Here is an 18,340-nt window from a genome sequence, read left to right on the forward strand (position 1 = left end):
GAAAATTCATCAGACTTTTTTTTTAAATCCATTATTGTTATTTCCACAATTCCCAGTTCAGAAACTTTTCCTAAATCATGGCAAATTCTTTCGATCCACTGGCCCCGAGTTGGTTTTATTGTTGTTGTTGTGTTGTGTTTTACTTATTTATCATTTATTTGATGCAACTTTTCTTTTACATCATTCCTTGCCACTTCCATCATTATTCTTCTAGTTTCTTTCACTACCTAATTCCTCTAGCTCTTTTCTCTGGTTGGTTTTGTTGCGTCATCTTTTTCCACGGTTTATAAGAGAATATTGCATGCTCGTTCTTTACCCCACTAATTCTGAGTTGGAGAGAGAAATTTGCAATCAAGAATGTTTTTCACTGCATTTAATAAAAATTTACATTACTCTCTGCACCTTAGTCAGCACAACGCAGCCTGGCATTTTCTTCTCACACTTATCTTCGGTTTCATAGAGCTGACACATCGCTCTGTATTATGTGGATATGTACTCACAACAACATGCTTGCCATGGTCACACCTTTTCAACATGTACCATGTTCTTCTCTGAAGCTGTGGGTTCTTTCCTTTGCTCCACACTGAGTTTGACACCTGGTTTGTTTCATCTGTGTCTTACTCATCCCTGATACGGGCAAGAGCAATCTAGTCCTGAGGCTTCTCAACACTCAAAGTCCTCACATCCATGGTATCTCTCACCTTCACTAGGGTGCTGCCAGATTCTCTCTGTCAAATATCTCTAAGCCTCTAAAGAGTAGTATTATCTAGTCATTTGTTAGCTCTGTTGAACATATCAGAGATGTTTTCCTGTCTCACTCTTGGGCTGTCTCATTATGAATGGGGGATTTATTCCTGAAGAGTTTATCTTATGTCACTAGTAAGTGACGTGTGAAAAACTACAATTCATGTTATTCATGACATGTGTTCCCAGGTGCATGCCATCTCTCTCCCAGCTATAGCGACATTCTCATCCCAGTATGCAAGGTGCACGTCCCTCCCTAGGGCTTACAGCATCCTAATGAGTTGTAGCCTTCAAGGGTATTCAGAAAAAGAAGTACTCATGGGGAAGAGGGCAAGTGAAAAAAAAAAAGAGAAGGGCTGTTTCTGGCTCTAGATGGGGTAGCCTTCATCCCAGTAGCCAGGTGACTGTCAGGTTCCTGGTGAAGGATGATCCTAACATCTGTGAGTATGGTGAGGAAGTTAGTGTGAACCTCTTTACTGATTCCTAACTTTCTCTGTTGTTCTGTTTGCACTACTTCAATGACCAAAACTGTGAAGTTTCTCAATTTAGTCCAAAAAAACCCCAAACCAAACCCACTGTCATCGAGTCAATTCCGACTCACAGCAACCCTGTAGGACAGAGAAGAACTGTCCCATAGGGTTTCCAAGGCTGTAAATCTTTATGAAAGCAGACTGCCACACCTTTCTCCCTAGGAGTGGCTGGTGGGTTCGAATTGCTGACCCTTTGGTTAGCAGCCAAGCACTTAATCACTGTGCCACCAAGCATCCTTTTTTTTGTAATCCATGGTTTGTTTGTTTGTTTTTAAATTATGGTGAAAATGTACATAACAAAATATATGCCATCTTAATAATTTCATTCTGCCTTGGGGAAATCATTCTGCAAACCATATCTATACAATCTAGGCCAGCATCCGCCTTTCAATACTCTAGAAACTCACTCCATTAATGTCACTGAATTGTACACTTAAAAATAGTTAAAATTGCAAATGTTTTGTGTTATATGTTGTTATTGTTAGTTGCCATCAAGTCAGCTTCGACTTATGACGACCTTATGCATAACATAATGAAACACTGCCTGGGTCCTGTACCATATTCATGATCACTGATGTGTCTGAGTCCATTGCTGTGGCTACTGTGTCAATTAATCTCTTTGAGGGTTTCCCTCATTTTTGCTGACCCTTGGCTTTACCAGATAAATAAATATTTCTTTTATAAGCATCAGCACAAAGCTGGTTCTTAGGAGGCAGAGGTTAAAGATGTCCCAAATGTCCAACTTTTCCAAAATGCTGTACCACTCCGTCATCTCTAACATCAGCTACTACTCCTCCTCTCAGTACTCTCCCTCCCATCTTTGGGTTCCGTAATTTGCTGCAATGTCTCACAGAACTCACGAACTGTATCATGAGAATGGCTCACATGGTTGTGGAGGCTGGCAAGTCCCAAATCCGTAGGTCAGGTGTAGGCTTCCCCTGACTCACGTGGCTGCCAGAGCTGACAAACCCAAATCAGCAAGCCAGACAACAGACTGCTGGCTCACAAGGCTGCAGAAGCCGGTGAATCAAGTCAGATGATAGACCGCTGACCCAGGGGGCTGTGAGTCCCAGAATCGGCAGGTCAGATGACAGGCCACTGGCTCAAGTCCCAAGAACCAAAGGTCAATGAGGCAGGTCCCAGGGGCAGAGAGAGAGAGCCCCACCAGAGTACCCACATAGATACATTGGATGCAAGTCACACCCCAGGGAAGGGTGTATCTTGAGTAAGGGTGGGACTTGAGTCATGCCCTCCTGCAAGATTGTGACTCAAGATACACATCACACTAATCCTGACTCAATATATAGAGGTTAGGCTTTACAACACATAAAATGGAGGATAATTAGGATAGTTGCATCAGATCACAGAGTGGAGGACAACCATACACTACTGGGAATCATGGCCTAGCCAAGTTGACACATAACCCCAACCATCACAGGTTTCATATACCTTATTTGCATAGTCCCACTCAGTCATTGTGTGTGAGTCACAAAGACCACGGCTAGAAGGGCCATATTAAGTAATTCACTGCACTGCACCAAACATGACATTCTTTCCTAGGGACTGGTCTTTACAAATGACATCTCCAAAGTAAGCAAGACCAAGTCTCCCCATCCTAACATCTAAGGAGTATTCCAGCTGTATTTCTTCTAAGACTGATTTTTCTCTTCTTCTGCCAGTCCATGGCATATTCACTATTCTTTGCCAACACCACAGTTAGGATGCATCAATTCTTTTTCTCTTCCTTTTTCATCATCCAGCTATCACATGCATATGAGGTGACTGAAGAGGCCACCACCCGTCTGTCAGTGTGTCCCACTGTGGTGACTTGTGTGTCACTATGGTGCTGGAAGCTATGCCACCGGTATTTCAAATACCAGCAGGGTCACCCATCCTGGACAAGTTTTAGCAAGGCTTTCACAAAGGCAGACTAGGAAGGAAGGCCTCACAATCTACTTCTGAAAATTAGACACTGAAAACCTTATACATTATCTTTGTTAGATATACTTTACCACAGTTGAAAAAAAAAAAAATCAGGGGATCTGACAAGCTGCAAGCCTACTGGGGCAGAGAAAGTTGGCTAGCGCTACATTCTCTTACCAAGGGTCCTCAACCAGGGTTCGGAAAGTCCCTTCATCTCTAAGATGAGATGTCCATAACTTTAGAACCTTTCACAGAAGTTCAGTGCTGAGAGTATAATGTGTGTGTGTGTGCGGCAGTGATCTATGCATTCTGCCGCTACTGAATGGATACCACTCTGAGCCTGGGCTGTGGTGCTGCTGGGCTAAAACAGAGAGGACAATACACAGTCTCTGCTCTCCAGGGGTTTAACAAATCCCACGTCAGGGTGCACTTTTGTTTCATTATAATCAATAACCTAATGGTTTTGGCTCTGTCCATTTCCCGTAAGAACAAGGAAGCATCAAGGGACGTGAGGAATATTTGTGTTCAGAGCCCTGCTGGCAGGAGCGCTCTATCAATATTTTGATAATAACTCACAATACAGTTTTGCTGTGCTGTGTTTTGTGTGTGTGTTTCTTTTTTTTAATAAAAATCATTAGACATACAAGAGATGTGGCAAGCAGAAGGGGCAAAGACAGTCTTTAAAACGTAAAATAAAGAAGTCAGGTAGTCCAGAGTTTGAATTGCTGCTCTCTCCCCAACTAGCTGGGTGGTCTTGGGCAACTCACTAAACCTCTCTGAGCCTCAGTTTCCTTACCTGCCAAATAGTGACAATAACAGTCCTTATCCCAATGGGCTGCTGCAGGATTAGAAGAGATAAAGTGTATGAAGTACCCAGCACTGGACCTGACATATACCATGGGCTTTTTAAGTTCATTGTCCCCTGCCCTTTCAATCTCTGGTCTCTGACAAACCAGTTGCCATCAAGTCAACTCTGACTCATGGCGACCTCATGTGTGTCAGAGTAGGCTGTGCTGTGTTTTGTATGTTCCCAGTTTATTACACAGTCCTTCCTTTTCCATGATTATGTCATGTTGTTGTTATTGCCGTGTGCCATTGAGTCAATTCTGATTCATAGTGATCCTATAGGATGGAGTAGAACTGCCCCGTAGGGTTTCCAACGAGCAGCTGGTGGATTCGAACTGCCCACCTTTTGGTTAACAGCCTGAGCTCTTAATCACTATGCTACCAGGGCTCTGATTACCTCATAAACAAGTCAAATTAGAATTGATATCTTGATATAAACAAAATACCTCTAAAGAAATTTCCAGTTACTAAAATTAAATGCATCTTTTATATCAACACAACTGTTCAACAAACAAACCAAAGAATATCTTCCCTTCAGTAGAGTTTCTGAGATGAGCATGGTCAGGAACACCCAAGGAGCAGAGCATGCAAGACAGAATTGATTTATAATTGCAGCTTAGTTGGTATTGTTCTGATGGCCCTAGACCAAGGGTCACTACACAGTGATCCAAACAATTACAAGACTTGGTTCATATCTGGAGTCAAATTTAAGGTTTTAGATTGTTTAAATCAGGCTCACATGAATTGGGATATATTTTAAGAGGAACACCATTCTGTCATGAGGGAGGTGAAGTTTCAGTTTTGGGATCATTGGTTTTCAATCCACAGGCCTCTTCCACCTCATAGGCTCTGCCTTACATGGTTACAGTTCTCCTTCTGCTCTTCTCCTCAGTCTGCCTCGAGTGCACACCCAGCCAGGACCTCTGCCTTTGCAATAAAGTCTCTGTGGCCTCAAGGGGATCTCTACTCGGCCCCCCAGCTCTGCTGGTACTTCCCTGTTGGACTATTCCCCAGAAATTGGGGAGGGTTCCTACATCCCTGCACCCAGCCTTTCCATGGCTGTTTCTTCTGCCCGAAATTCTCTTCTAAATCCCCCATCTTTCCACTCATTCTTTTCCAATCCCCACTCCATTCACTTCCAATTAATCCTTCAGGACTCACTTGACATATCCTGGTGTACAGAACACACTGCATGTCCAGGTTCGGATATGCATCCACTTTGGTTTGATTCTAAAACCCACCTTTTCTTGGGAGCCAGTGTCTTCACAGGGCCAGTAGTAGTTGTGGAAAACAGGCACATTAACAGAAAGCTCTGCGGCAGTATGGTCTGGTTCATCTAAGGCCCACTGAGTAGAAGGCACTATTACCTCTGTAATTGCAGGAAAAAAGATCCAGCCTTTCCAGGAAACCAATGGAAGCAAAAACCAGGAAAGGTGCAAATGGAAGAAGCGGAGGATGTGACAGCTACCACCCTTTCAGGACACGTCTCCATTAAAGGAGGCTGACAATCTCCTGGTTACTAAAATTTTTAGACTATTTTCTGCCATTGCAGTTCGTATGAAATTGTGTTTCAAATCCTTATATCTTATACCCCACGTATTGCTACATTTTTTACAAGATTTATAAGCCAGAGTAGAACTGCCTCATACGGTATCCAAGGAGTACCTGGTGGACTCAAACTGCTTGACCTTTTGGTTAGCAGCCATGCCTCTTAACCACTATGCCACCAGGGTTTCCTATTTTTCAATAGTGCATATTTATTTGTTGTTGTTGAGTGCCATTGAGTCGGTTCCAAATCATAACAACCCTACGTACAACGGAACAAAACACTGCCTGGTCCTATACCATCCTCACAATAGTTGCTATTTATTTATTTAGCTAATACTATTACTTGTGTAGAGGAGGTATCCCCCACCCTCCTAGTCTGTCCGTTTGTCACACTGTGGTGACTTCTGTGTTGGTATGATGCTGGAAGCTATGCTAGCAATATTTTAAATATTCATGGTGGACAGGTTTCAGCAGAGCTTCCAGACAAAGACAAACTAGGAAGAAAGGCCTAAAAAATCTGCTTCCAAAAATTAACCAATGAAAACCCTATAGATGACAACAGTATATTGTCTAATACAGTGCTGGAAGATGAGTTCCCTAGGTTGCGAGGCACTCAAAATTCACAGTGGTCACAACAATGGACTTGAGCGTACCAACAATTGGGAAGATGGTGCAGGCCCGGGCAACGATTCATCTTGTTGTATACCGGATCACCAGGAGTTAGAGATGACTCATGGCAACTAACAACACAACAGAGGACATACAGGAAGAACAGAGTCTAATTTAAAAATAAAAGTTCCATTTTTTAAAATACTGGATTAGTCATATATTTATTTTTCCTTATAAAAATACTTAAAAATACATTTAAAATGTTAACTTGGTAAATTTTGTGTTATCTCTATTTCTACAACTACATATTGTACTTTTAAAAAAGATGATTAAATGACTAGTTTCATTTCTTGATCCTGATGCGTTTGTGAAAATGCTGTTTCATCCCCCGAAATACGTCTGAAGTGCTGTTTGATTTTACTTCCCTGCTACAATCAGTGATTCATCAAATTTGGTGTGTTCCACAGAAGCAGCCCCCATGCAACCACCATCTATCTGTCAGGTGTGTGCTAAGTGGCAAAGCAGCTCAGAACCACCGCCTGACAGCCCTTGCAGTTCTTATTGAACGACTGGACAGCCTCCATCCTCAGTGCCTCTATTTCTTGTTGTGATTGCCTGTGTCCATAGTGATATTTCCTCAAATCCTCCACCTCGGTACCCTGCTCAATCCCTGAGCAGGAAATTTTGTACTTCTCTGATCTCAAACTCTGACCTTTCTTTCCCTCACCACATCTCCTCCATATTCTCCTCTCTCCTCCTCCATCAGCTCATCATTTACATCATGACATCTGGTCCCATGCCTCCTTTTACTCTCTTCCCAGCCAGAAGCTCCTACTAATCTCATTTGCCTTCCTCTCAGGTCTGGAGCTTGTGATGAGCCATTTTCATTTTTGTCTGTTCTCCTTCTATTGAACTTCATCCACTCTTATTCATGATAATTCCAAATCACTAAGAAACATCCATGGCTTCCTGTGAGCAGCTATCTAAGATACTCCACTGGTCTCACCCCTTCAGCAGCAAGAGAGAATGAAAAAAAAACAAGATACAAGGGAAAGATTAGTCCAAAGGACTAATGGACCACAGCTACCACGGCCTCCACCAGACTGAGTCCAGTACAACTTGACGGTGCCCGGCTACCACCACTGACTGTTCTTACCAGGATCACAACAGAAGTTCCCGGACAGAGTGGGAGAAAAATGTAGAACAAAATTCTAACTCACAACAAGCCTGACAGAGACTGGAGAAACCCTAAGAGTATGGCCCCCAGAAACCCTTTTAGCTCAGTGGTGAAGTCACTCCCAAGGTTCACCGTCCAGCCAAAGATTAGACAGCCCCATAAAACAAAACGAGACTAATGGGGCACAACAGTCCAGAGACAAGGACTAGAAGGCAGGAGGGGACAGGAAAGCTGGTAATAGTGAACCCAAGGTTGAGAAGGGACAGTGTTGACATGTTGTGGGGTTGTTAACCATTGTCATAAAACAATATGTGTACTAACTGTTCAATGAGAAACTAAATGTTCTGTAAACCTTCATCTAAAGTACAATTAAAAAAAAAAAATCATGGCTTCACCCAAGAAAAACATAAACATTCCTGTAAACCAACTTAACTCTGGATTCCAGAAATGGATCTGTATCATTTATCAAAGTAAGAAATCATAGTGAATCAGTATGGATAATTGATGAGTTGAAGATCCAGCATAAATCAAAGTATGATATTCACCTTCCCAATAATAATGCAGTCTGTATTTTCTATAACATTCCATATAATGATGTCTTCTAAAAGTGAAATTATTCTTGCTTCTAAAATATTAAAGTCATGTAATAAAACACTTTCAAGAGAAAACTCTCAAGTCACCTTTTATTCCCCTCATCTTGTGAATTAGGTCCGAGCTGCAAAAAGGCAAAGACCTCTAATGGCACACATTAGAGGCAAATTGAGTCTACAATATTAGAAGTATTTTATCTATGAACTGAATGGACAAATAGAAAGCTTCCCACCATTCTTCACATTCCTATTCAGTCTTGTCTGCTTCTTTCACTTGTAAAAGTACTATATTATTGGAAGTAATGAATTACAATGAATGAAAAATAACATTACCATATTGTCTCCAGTCCTCAGAAGGGGGTAAGTGTCGCCACAAAATAAGGTTGTTTAGATGATTTAAGTAAGAAGGTAGAGAATGAAAACTCTTCTGATTATACCACACCTAAAAAAGGAAGATAATTTAATGTTTCTCATAAAATTAGCTCTTCAGTCCATTTGTCAATTATTCTTGGACAAAGGGAATGCATATGCCAATTACCTTCATCAGCACCTGAATGCGGGACTCAAAATAATATGCCTTCCTAGCTGGCAGTGGGCAGTAAATTTCAGTCTGCTAATTTTATATTTATCTCAAGCATATAATTTACAGCTAAAAATAGATTAATTTTCCCCAGAACAAATGTGAATGTTGCTATATAATTATATTCTCACAGGGAAAAAGGAACCCAAGCCCATCATTTTTTTCTTTCTCAGTTAGTAAGCCAATGAAATTTGACCTGCAGATTAAAAGCATGGAAGATCATCAGAAAAAAAAAAATGATTACATTCAAATTAATAAGTGAACATGGAACATTATTTCTCAAAAGAAATTGAACTGAACATTTGCTGAGCATGGAGAACAAAGGAGCATGCCTGTCATACAGGAGAAAGGTGAAGGAGAAAAACAATGTTATTAAAGTTGGGATAATAAGCATCATAAAAATACTAATTGAACCCTCAAAATATCTATATTTCAAAATATCAATATTTTAATGAAAAATGGGGGGAAATATTCAGTTTGGAAAGCTGGTCAAGAAACAATGAATCAACTGACAGATTTTCATCTTAATTCAATTGCTAGGACAGTTCATTTCTCTAGACAAGGTCGTCTGTTGTGATAGGTAATTCCTTTTATGGAATTAGAGCTACTACACTAAAGTGAATGCTTGAAGAAACCTATTTTGAGAATGTCAGGGTGCTGAGAATCAACACCCTTTAGTCTTTGAAGCCCTTTTGTCTACTTGAGAAGGTCACTTAGCAGCATCATTATTCTTCCAGTGATCTTAACAAAGGGTCTTACAGCTACACACTTGACTTGATCTTCATTCTACGGCTATGTCTTTCAACATTTTGCCTAGAGTTCTCCATGTCCTAGTCAAAAAGTTTACTGGACATAATTTCCATCTCCAAAGGTACCACAGGTAATAATTTTACCATGTGTTTTGATACTGCATTTTTTTCAGTCACTTTTTTTCTTGCCATTTTTCCAGCTTCCCTAAGAGTTTTCTTATATACTTCCAGCGTCCTCTAATTGCCTCCTTGTCACCCCTTGCTGATCTCCAAACCAAGGTCACATATCTTCCGTTTTTGTTACAGCCACAATTCATTCTAGTACTGATTTCTGTATCATGTATCTATTGCCACAATAATGCTGTATGACAAATAATTACAAACTTCTGTGGCATCAACAATAAACATTCGCTTAGCTCATGAGTCGGCTGGGTTCCGCTACTGCAGGCCGGGCTCTGCTGATCTTGGCTGAACGCGTTCAAGTGTCTGCTTGACAGTTTGCCTCAGCTAGGATGATGGGTTGGGGGCCTCAAATCTGCTCTTTTTTTCTTTTTTCCTCCTAAAAATGGTTTTCTAAAATGCCAGACTGTGTTCTAGAAATAAGTTAAGGGATTTCCTTCCCTATCTGTCAGGAAGCAATAAATACCAATAAATGAAAGAGGAAGTTAATCTCCTTTTAGGAAAATATTACGACACCTCAAAACATACAAAACATACCTAACATGTCAGAAGGCATGTCAGAAAGGCAACTAAGTAACTGTAAAAGAAGATCACTCAGTAGACATTTGAGTGCACAAAATTCTAACTGAAAACAGAATGTATGCACAATACCACTGCATGTTACAACCTGCTGTCCTCTATACTGTGGCACCAACTCTGCTCAGCCGGCAGTAGTTGAACAAATAAAACCAGGAAGAGAAATGTGGTCAATTGCTCTATCTGAAGTGTGTATGTCCTCAATGGTGTTTTGATTGAATAAGCTAAACACTCAAGATGTGAATGATATAACTCATAAAGGTTCAATGAAACACTTTCTACAATATAATGAATCATACATTAAGCATATTTGTGTGCAAATTTTCCACTTTCCCCTCAGAATGACTACGCAAATTATTATCACAAGGCTATGTCTTGGGAAAGTACCCTAAAGGCCAAAATAAAACACTCGTCATTAATTACTGAAAGTTTAATTCAATAACTTGGCATGGTATCAGCCATTGGCAGCTTCCAATAGGTATTTCAGATAAGAGCTCGCCCTTTAAACCCTACTGCAATACTGTGATGACTCAGCTTTCTGGAAGAAGGTACATTCCTACTCCCCAAAGGCCCAGATACAATTCATTTGCCCTCATGTGCCTGGCACAGTGCATGTCAAACAACATTAAAAACTCCAATAATCACCACTTAAACCTGTCAATATAGAAGACTAGTCTAAACAAAGACAAAAAGAGACAGGTGTCAGAGAAACACAGGAATCACAGTCCACCTCATTACTGAACCAGAGATCTGGGGAAGCCCTTACTGCTGTGTCCCGGACCCATAAAACCACTGTAAATAAGAAGGTTTTGGGTTAAAATAGATTAAGAAGATAAATATCCTTAGAGGAAATGAATAGATTCCTTCCACAAATTAGGAATACTTTAATAACGGCCTCGTAGTACGTTTAAGGAGCCCTGTTGGTTAAGAGCTTGCCTGCTAACCAAAAGGTCAGAAGTTTAAATCCACCCGCTACTCCTTGGAAACCCTATGGGGCAGCTCTACTCTGTTCTAATGGGTCACTGACTCTATCGTACCTAACAACATAATAAGTATGTTTAAAAAGCCGACAAATGTATTTCAGGTTATTTCCCTATCAAATTGTGAATCTTGATATTTTCATATCAAGCTATAAATCTCACATTCATTACCTGTAAAGGAAAACAGATATGAAGAAAGCTCAACTGAAGGAGGGCATTCTGAACAGACCACACAATGACTGGTAAAACTTTTGTCAGGGATCCACTAATTGAATCAAAACACCTTTTAGAACATATGCACTTCAGATAGAGTGACTGACCACATTTCTTTTCTTGGTTTTGTTTGTTCAACTACTGCCTGGATCACATTGTAAAATACCTGTTAAAGAACTTGTATTCCACAGAGTGAATATGTAACAGGCACAAATTCTTAATCCCCATAAACTTTGCCAGGTTTACGTAAACCATAAGTCCATATTACAGAGTAGGGAAGGTGCCTTCCTGTACTCACACACATCATCCTTATTTCATTAGTTATGTGATGGGTTTACGAGTAGACACAACACCCACACTATATAAAAAGAAATCACTTATAGTACTTTCTATATTGATGTCCTAATGAATTAACAAGGAGCCCTCGTGGCGCAGTAGTTAAGCACTCAGCTGCTAACCAAAAAGGTCAGTGGTTTGAACCCACTAGCCACTCTGGGGGAGAAAGATGTGGCAGTCTGCTCCTGTAAAGATTACAGCCTTGGAAACCCTATGGGGCAGTTCTACTCCGTCTTTTAGGGTTGCTATGAGTCAGAATCGACTAGATAGCAAGTTTTTTTTTTTGTTTTTTGTTTTTTAACAAACTTACAATCAGTATCTAGCAATAAACTTGTCTTCCTCCCACAATCTCCTCTTTTCCACTTTCTCTCTGAATCAAACACCATCCTGTTTCTCCATTCACTGAGGCCAAAAGTGGTGAATCTTTCATCCTTCCTCATCTTAAGGTTTTATTGACTTTTTTCCTTAGAAAATCTCTGGTATTCACCACTTCTCCATTTCTACTGGTGGATGAGGTATCATAATTCTCAGTCCTCTTTCTTCACGTCTGAATAAATCTCTGTGATTTCTCATTTCTGTGTGATAGTGCTGGCAGGGCTGGAAAAGACAGGGGCCATAAGGGTAGACCCACATAACACTGCTTTCATCATGTTAGTTATAGCTCCATCCGCCTCCAGGGGATGAGGAATTTAACTTTGTGCATGGAAGAACTCTTGGCTGCAAAGGAAACTTGTAATGTTTCCAGTTATCTCAAGTATAGATGTCTTTAAAAATAGAATATCCCCTCATTTGGTTTAGATTCTTAGGTGAGTTCCTGTCTTAACATCAAGCAATAACCTATCTGCTATATTTCTTTACAGTCTAAGGAAAAAAACTAATTTTCTTTTTCAAGGGAATGTTTATATACAACTATACCTATTTCACAGCAACAAACATTAGGATTTAATGTGCGTCCTCCCAGGCCCCATATAGATCTTTGAATACTGAGTTTTCTTAAAATCTTTCTAAAACAAACAAACAAAAATCTGTTACCTTTGCCAGGGTGTTTGGTTTTGATATATTTGAATTGGCATCTTCAACTTGATCAGGGATTTGTACTCCAAAAGACCAACCTCCAAGCCTATTGACATTAAATGTTGTGTTAGTTCTTCAATTAGAGAGTTCCAGAACATCTAACCAGACTGTAAGTGTTTCATTACTAATCTCAGTAGCTACAATGACCTTAGGAGAGTAGCCAGGTGAACGTTCATCACATGTGAGCTGATGGTGAGTGCCGGGATGCAGGCACGCAGTGTGGGCATTGCTTACATAAAAAGCATTGATGGGTCTCTCCGTATCAATAAATACTCCTCCGAACTTACCATGTTAGCAAATACTTGCCATGTAAAGGATATGGTCTTGATCATCAGAGCTATATTTTAATTAAGATCATTCCCCTATAAACCAGCCACTCCGAATTACCTACAGTTTTGTCATGATCTTTTAAGCCACCAAGTCTTCGTGATATTTTGTCTTCGTTAGATTTGCTTCTTTAATACTCAACTCCAATATTGCCTTGTTCAGGAAGGCATCTCAGAATACTTCACTTGGGTTAGATGTTCCTTCTCTTTTGGGTTCTCACCATGTCCTACTTTTCCATTGTATCGTTTACCGCACTGACTTTAAATTGTCTATTTGCTAGTTTATGAAGCCCTTTAATTTCCTCCAGGTGGGAATTGTATCTTTTATTTCCATATCCCATGAGCTGTGTAGTTCCTGGCACATATTCAGCTAGCAACAAATATTTGACATTAGAAATAAAGGCAGACATTGAACTCCATTTTCTACTCTCTAAATAAATGGTGAATGAAGAGCAATCTTCTCCCATAGAGTCCCTACCCTAGCAAAGGCCAGTGGAAGACGGTTCTCTGAAAAAGTTGAGGTAAAGGGATAATGATGCATTCTGACTTGGCTGAATTTCATTCATTCATTCATTCAACAAACATTGATAGAGCACCTCTTGTATGCCAGGTACCATTCTAAATTCTGAGCACCTATTTACTCACCTTCAAAAAGCTAAGCATACAGGATAGAAAAGAAAACCAATGATTCTAGGGCACTTTTAAAGGCATTAAGATGTGGGACAGCAGAAGAGAGGCATGCAAATTACATAGGGTATGGCAGGTGTCCCCAACACCCGTCTGCCAATTTATCATACTGTGGTGATTTGCATGTTGCTATGATGCGGAAGTTATGCCACCGGTATTTCAAATACCAGAAGGGTCACCCATGGTGGAAAGGTTTTAGCAGAATTTAACCTCCAGACTAAGACAGACTACGAAGAAAGACCTGGCAAACTGCTTCCAAAATCTAGCCAATGAAAACTCTATGGATCACAACAGATTATTGTCCAATATAGTGCTGGAAGATGAGCCCCTTGGGTTGGAAGGCACTGCAATAGCTATGACAATGGACTCAAACATACCAGCAATCAAGAAGATTACCCAGGGCCAGGCAATGTTTCATTCTGTTGTACGTAAGGTCACCATACATAGAAGCCACCTTTACGGCAACTAACAGCAATGTCCAGGAAGGCTGTTGACATTCTGGGATGTCATAGTGAAAGAGTGGACACATAAAGGGCAGGGCTTGGTATCCCAGACAACATACGCAGTCTATGTCATGCATTCAATGTGAAGCACTGTTGTGTGTTTGGAGATGTATGAAATTTCACTGTGTGGAGAATATTACTGCAGTTTAAAGCAATAAGAAACACTTATTGCTATCCCCCTTGTCTAGATTCACCCCCTTAGACTCCAAGAAATTCAGCACAAAACTAAAGTTTTTCCAAAAATTACCTAAGAGGAATTGTAAGATACCAAGGTGTACATAGGTTCCCATATGAGATGCTGCCTAGTAGAGGGAATTCTAAAAGGAGATGATTATTTCATTATACTGTTAACTTATCTGTTCTTATATGCAAAAGCAATAAAATGCTTCTGGCTCCCCTTGCTTCTGCCATTGACTGAATCTCAATTGATATGATTTCTATCCTCCATTCCCAAAGAGTGAAAGGCAGCAGTCAGGAATTTTAAAGCCTGCAGTATTTCTTCAGAATTTGTATGAGCACCAAGTAGCAGAATTTTGAGTTTTTAAGAATACTAGAGTTTTGAACAATGGATTTTCCAAAGCAATTCAAAGGCAATAGAAAAAAACAAAAAACAGTGACTACTTTGAACACACCTGGGTTTTTGAGAAGCCACCAGCAAGTACTCCTCCACACTGAAGGCAGAAAGGTTTAGCAGAGTGTGGCCCAGGCTGTTCTTCATGTAGGGAGCTCCGGCGTTTCCATTTGGACACTTCTGTCATTTTTTTTTTCAAAGATATAAGATAGAAACTTATTTATAAACGACAAAGAGATTTACTGACGCAACTTTAAACTAAATTTAACTTTCCATAACTATCAATTTTCAAAAAAAAAAAAGTCTATGGCCTTTTATATGTTCCAGTTTCTAAAATCTCTTAGAAGAGATACTTCTATTTGAGGATTCTATTAGAATTCCTCTGTGACCTTAGCAGTCAATTATGTGAGGACTTCAAAACCTTTTCTGTATGTACGTTTGGGCTAATTGGTAAGGACTAAAAAGAGAAAATAATGTTTTCACTGGTGTGATCTTGCATTTAATAAACCTGAGAGCCAGAGGCAACTAGTGAGAGGATGAGAAGCAGAACTCAAAGAAATGTGTTTCTTTCAGAAACGTCTAAAGTATAAACCAAACAGCTCTTCTCCAGTAGCTCACTGGAGAAGTAATAATTTATTTCTGAATCATAAAATAACTACCAAACAAAGTATGAGGAAGTGCTCTCCAGAACACTAAAAACTCAGGAGACTGGAAGTTGCGCATGGCATGTACCCAGCCACAGACAAGGATCAGGCTCCAAATGCTGTGCTTCCATCTCTCAGAACAATTTAGGAAAAAAAATGTATTAAAATAGTTACCACACTAGGAACTGAGTCTCTCTCTGGACTTTTCACTTCAACTTTCAGAGCTTGTTTTCTCATTTGTAAAATGGAATTAAAAATAGCCTTATTTAATTCAAGGGTTTGTTGTTAGGCTCAGATATATATTAAAGAACTATGGAAAAGTAAGAAGTATGTAAATTTAAGGTATTGCTTTTAGGTTCTTGATAGAAAGGCTTGGGGAAGATGCTAAAAGGGATAATAATAGTTGTCAATTATAATCAGCCAGAAATAATTATCTCAACCACAGATTAATATAACAACTGTTAAATTTTGCCTACCTCTAGCCTTTCTCTCTCTGATTTACCTTATTACTGCATCAAAATACATCTTTTAAAAATATTATTTTCATTAGATGACACCTTTGCTGAAAAATTCAAATTCTTATAAATAATTCAAGCCCACTAGAAATCGCCCTCAGTCACTTCTAAACTCATCTATTTTCATTCTCTCTAAACGCACCTTCTATGGTAGGCTGACTAATGACCCCCAAAGCTATTAGATCCTAATCCACTGAACCTGTAAATTTTACTTTATATGGCAAAGACTTTGCAGATGTAATTAAGTTAAGGATCTTGAGATGGGAAGATTATCCTAGATTATCAGATTGGCCCTAAATGCAATTACAGGTACCCTTACAAAACAAAGGCAGAGGGAGATTAGACAGGAAGACAGAAGAGGAAGATGCAAGGAAGAGAGTCTTTGGAGGGAGTGTGGTCCTGCTGAGCCCTTGGTTTTCAGCCCAGTGGTACTGATCTGGTATTTCTGGCTCCAGAACTGTGAGAGAATAAATTTCTGTTTTTTAAGCCACATAGTTTGTGGTAATTTGTTACAGTGGCCCCGGGAAACAAATGCAGAGTTTGGTACCAGAAGTGGGGTGCTATGACAAATACTTAAAAATGGAGAAGTGGGTTTGGGATAGGATAACAGGTAAAGGCTGGAAGAATTTTGATGTGTATCATAGAAAAGACCTAGATTGCCTTAAACAGACTCTTGGTAGAGATATGAATGTTAAAGGTGCTATTGATGAGGGCTCAGAAGGAAGTGAGAAACATGGTAAACATGGTAAATATCCTTGTTCTATGTAGCAGAAAACCTAGCTAAATTGTATACTACAGTTGTGTGGAGAGAACTTGTAAATGATGAATTTGTATATTTAGCTGGGAAGATTTCCAAGAAAATATTGAAGGTGTGGCCTAGTTTCTTCTTGATGCTTACAGTAAAATGACGTAGGAAAGAACTTATGAGGGAAGAACATTTAAGCACAAAAGTACCAGGAATTGATGATATGGAAAATTCTCAGCCTATCCAGATTACAAAGAAAACACTGACACTAGGAGATTCACTTAAGAAAATATGTTCTGGAAAGAAGGCCAAGAGTGTGGCTAAATAATGTTTGCAAGTGCCAAAGAGGTTAGGTTTGTGACTCATGAATCCCCTCAAGTATCTCAGCTGAAGCCAGGAATAGAGATGTATTATCCAGAAAAGATATGTTAAGGAGCCTCTTGTCTAATGATGTGAATCCCCATGACATACAAAGGAGAGCCACAAAATTTTTGAGAACGTTTTATCAGCCAAAATACTGCCAGCTGGCACTGAAAGGGACAGAGACAGGAAGAAATAAGATAAGGCTGTCAGACTCCCAAAATTCTACAGGCAGGAAACAGCATGACAAAACTACTCAGCTTCAAATGTGTGCTACCCTTAGGAAAAAAAGGAAGGATTACTTGAAGGGCAGAGCTGCAGGTACAGGGGCCAGTGTGTGGGAGCAGAGGCAGAAGCCTAAGCCACAGGCTCAGAGAATAGAGCTTCAAGCCACAGAGGATTACTCCCAGGTCTTAAAGCTTAATTAAATTTGCTTTGATGGATTTTAAAATTGATTGGAACCAAGGACACCTTTCTTCCATCTTCTCCCTTTTGGAACAACGATGTATATAGCTATTATAAGGAGCCCTGGCACAGTGGTTAAGTGCTTGGCTCTAACCAAAAGGTCAGCAGTTTGAAGCCACCAAATGCTCCAGGGGAAAAAGAAGTGGCAATTTGCTTCCGTAAAGATTACAGTCTTGAAAACCCTATGGGGCAGTTTTACTCTGTCCTATAAGGTCATTATGAGTCAGAATTGACTCAACAGCAACAAGTTTATTTATTTATTTATTTTTTTAATTTTTTTTTTTTGGTGTTTTTACAGTTGTTATACTATGCCTATCCCATTATTGTCTTTTTGAAGCAGATTTCTAGTTTCACAAGTTCCCAGATGGAGAGGAATTTTGCCTCAGGGTGGTTCATACCCAGCATCTCATCCATATCTGATTTAGATTATTTAGATTATGAGATTTGGGGCTTTTCAGTCAATGACAGATGAGATTTTGGACTGATTTGATACTCTAATAGGCTGGAACTTTTAGAGATGAATAGATTGAATGCAGTTTACATGTGGAATGGATGTGTATCTTTGGGGGGGTCAAATGATGGACTATAATAGGATGAATAATGGTCCCCATAGATATCAAATCCAAATTCCTGGAACCTGTAAATGTTACTTCCTGGAGGGAGCACCTTGATTTTGGTCCAGTAACACTGATTTCAGACTTCCAGCTCCCAGAACTGTGAGAGAATAAATTTATATTTTTTTAATCCAGGTAGTTTGCTTTAATTTGGAAATAAACATACCCTTGAATGACTCTGTATAAAGCTACACTTGTTCCTAATTATAAGTTTTTGGTCATATTGTTGCTATTATCCACAGGAGCTCAAACCCT

General features: G+C 39.7%; 1 protein-coding gene across 1 annotated transcript in view; it reads right to left on the reverse strand.

Annotated features, from left to right (window-relative positions):
- Positions 1 to 18,340, reverse strand: part of ABCA13 (ATP binding cassette subfamily A member 13) — a 527,556-nt gene that overhangs the window by 134,733 nt on the left and 374,483 nt on the right. Inside the window, 3 exon segments of the mRNA XM_023724448.1 lie at positions 8,301 to 8,409; positions 12,614 to 12,701; positions 14,804 to 14,922. Of these exon segments, the coding sequence (XP_023580216.1) occupies positions 8,301 to 8,409; positions 12,614 to 12,701; positions 14,804 to 14,922 (316 nt within the window).

This window comes from Trichechus manatus, unplaced genomic scaffold, assembly GCF_000243295.1.
Source record: "Trichechus manatus latirostris isolate Lorelei unplaced genomic scaffold, TriManLat1.0 scaffold00247, whole genome shotgun sequence".
In the NCBI taxonomy this organism is placed as follows: Eukaryota; Metazoa; Chordata; class Mammalia; order Sirenia; family Trichechidae; genus Trichechus; species Trichechus manatus.